This window comes from Ailuropoda melanoleuca, chromosome 1 (genome assembly GCF_002007445.2).
Source record: "Ailuropoda melanoleuca isolate Jingjing chromosome 1, ASM200744v2, whole genome shotgun sequence".
NCBI lineage: Eukaryota > Metazoa > Chordata > Mammalia > Carnivora > Ursidae > Ailuropoda > Ailuropoda melanoleuca.
Genome location: NC_048218.1, coordinates 206,728,983 through 206,731,634, shown reverse-complemented (window position 1 = coordinate 206,731,634; position 2,652 = coordinate 206,728,983). Strand labels below are relative to the sequence as shown.

Genomic DNA, 2,652 nt, shown 5'->3' with positions numbered 1-2,652 from the left:
TCGCGAGTCGGCCCTGCACTCAGGTCTGCACCTGGCCCAGCGGGACCCTCCCGACCCAGGGTGTGCGGCCCCACAGCCCCCAGAGCCTGAGGTCCCCAGAAGCCAAGCCCGTCCTGAGGGGAAACGGGATTTCTTCAAAGGCAGCCCAGCCGCAGTTGTCATGAGTTTGGCAAATTGTCTTGAGGACACTAATGAAGAACCGAAATACACGTCCTTCCAAGTGCTCTGGAATATGTCTTTTGTTCTGCAAACTCTCAGCTTCCGGTCACAGGGTAGAGGGGTTCCCGGAACAGGGGGCGGGGAGGGGGGCTTCACACACCGGCCTGGGCCTGCCCCGACTCGAGCGAGGGGAAGTGAGGGGCTGCGGCCTGGTGACCGCTAGTGTCACTCGTGCACAGAGTGGCCACGGGAGAGGCTGGGGAGCAAGGCACCGGCCCTTCAGCCTGTCTGGGTGACGACCGGGATCCGTCACCCCTGCTTCGGAGCTCCGGAGTCTGCATGAATCGAGGAGGGCTCTCCCCTCGGGTCTGGGTCTGGAGTAGGAAGGGCCGGGCCGCAACCTCCGGGCCGCGTGCGTAGGAGCCAGCCCGCGGCTGGGCGCGGTGAAGGCGTGGGACGTCGCTCAGGGGAGCAGCTGGAGTTCTCGCCGGGAGGGGCTTCTTGCGGGAAGTGGGGCCCCGGGCTCCGGAGAGGCCCCGAGGGGAGCCGCCCCCAGCTGCCCTTCTCATCACCGGAAGGGGGAGCTCTGCCAGCCCTCGGCTCGAGCGGGGTGCAGGAGAAGCTGCTTGGCAGTGTCTGCGGTTGAGAGCTCAGCATCCCGCCGAGGTCGGGAGCCTCCGGTGCAAAGGAGCGGGCACTGCACTGCGTTAATGCAGGAGCTGTTTCATCAGTCAGATGCGCTGCAGGACCCGCGCTCCCCGGGGTGGCCAGGTCCAGGCCTGACAGGTGCGTCCCTCCCCCTCAGGCCCATGAATAGGTACAGGATTGGCACCTGGGGCAGTAGGAAGGACGCGTACCTTTGTGACTGTGCTTTAGGCCACACCCCCAAGCCCTGGGAACCCGGGGGCCCCCCCAGGAAAACAGGCTGGCTGGTGAGAGGCACGCGCGGCAGCATTGCGGGGCGTTCTTTGGCTGGGCCTCCAGGCCCGCGGTACCAGTGCGGCCGGCTGTGTCTGGGGGCGCCGGCTGCAGGGGCATGCCCACCACTGGGGCTTTCCGGGAGCTGAGCTGCATTTCAGGGAGGGCCGGCAGAGCGACCGCCTGGAGTACCTGCGCCAGGATTCCCGCTGCGCCGAGAGGCCGCTTGAGTAACCAGACGCCCACGGACGCTCACAGCCCACACTGCGTTCCTGTCTCTACAGCTTTTGCTGCTCCGTCACCTCAGATCCCCCATCTCATCCAACCACAACAGAGACTAAAACACACGGGCTAGGATACACCCGGGGAAACAGCCCCGGGCGCGGAGCATAACAGGAGCTGGGGCAGATTTGTTCTCCCGCCTGCCTCACCTGGAGAGTAGGAAATGGAAAACGGGGCGGGGGGGGGGGGGTTTGTATTTCTATAGCAGACTATGGGTAATTTTTATTTCTACAACACACAAGGCTTTGTTAGATGTTGAGAATGTAAAGATCAGATGACCAGGTATTCTTTGCCCTTGATAAATACGGATGAATGGGGGGGACAAAGTACTTATGGACATATGGGTAGGAAACGGGCAGAAGTGTCATCAAAGCCAAGAGCAGACAGAATTTCAGAAGAGAAGAATCAGCATCAGATGTGAAGAGTGCAGGCTCCTGCGTCCCACTCCTGCTCGGAGTTCTCTAAGGGCCTGGGTACTCAGCCGTTCCATTCGAGACCCCCTGCCTTTCAGGGTGCTCTGTAGTTGGACTTGGCAGTCCTTCCCACCTCAGCCTCTGTCCCACCCCACCCTCTGGTGGGCCTAGAACAGCCGTGACCTCATGAATATGGCACACTTGGCCTGTCCTACACCGACTATTACCTCATTGGTCCTAGGTTTGGAATGTTCTTTCTTCTCGGACTCTCCAAGGAGAGCCCCTCCAAGGCCCACCTCCTCTGTGACTCTCACAGCCTGTCTAGGTTCACACACCAGCTGGAGGCAAAGCCAGGACCAGAGCCTGTCTCCCGACTTGGGATGGGCAGCCCTCCTTACGTGAGAACTGGCTTCTCTGCGTCTCTTCCTGAGCACTTGAAGCGACGTCAGAGCCCTGCCAGTGTGCTTCAGCTTTCTAATCTTTCTAGGACCATTAAGAATGCATCGGGGAAGCTAGAAGCCATGCCTGGCCCAAGGCCAGGACAGTAACTAGTTAGCCAGAAGCTGCAATTCAGGCCTGAAATCTGAGGATGACATGGTCCCAGTGAGGCTGAGAGACCCGCTCATCACCTCGGTCGTCAGCCATTTCAACACTAGCAGCCAGACCCCCTCCCCTCCTGCGCAGGCTCCTTCCCCACCATCGGCTCCAGCTGCTTTCTACGTTTCATCTTTTTATAACAGACACCGATGCTGCTTTTGATTTCTTCACAGAATTCCATGCAAGCAACATCTTGAATCTAAACGAGGCTCCAGACCACCCATTCTCAATACTTAGTACAGTTCAGGAGTTTGAGCAACTTACTGCAAAGTTAGGCTGACAA

General features: G+C 59.7%; 1 protein-coding gene across 1 annotated transcript in view; it reads left to right on the top strand.

The window, feature by feature from the left end:
* The window catches only part of WDR86 (WD repeat domain 86), a 16,531-nt gene extending 15,022 nt beyond the window's left edge, over positions 1 to 1,509 (top strand). The window contains exon 6 of the mRNA XM_034639716.1: positions 1,239 to 1,509. Coding sequence (XP_034495607.1) covers positions 1,239 to 1,307 — 69 coding nt within the window. The 3' untranslated portion in view covers positions 1,308 to 1,509. The remainder of the gene's footprint in view (positions 1 to 1,238) is intronic.
* The last annotated feature ends 1,143 nt before the right edge of the window (positions 1,510 to 2,652 follow it).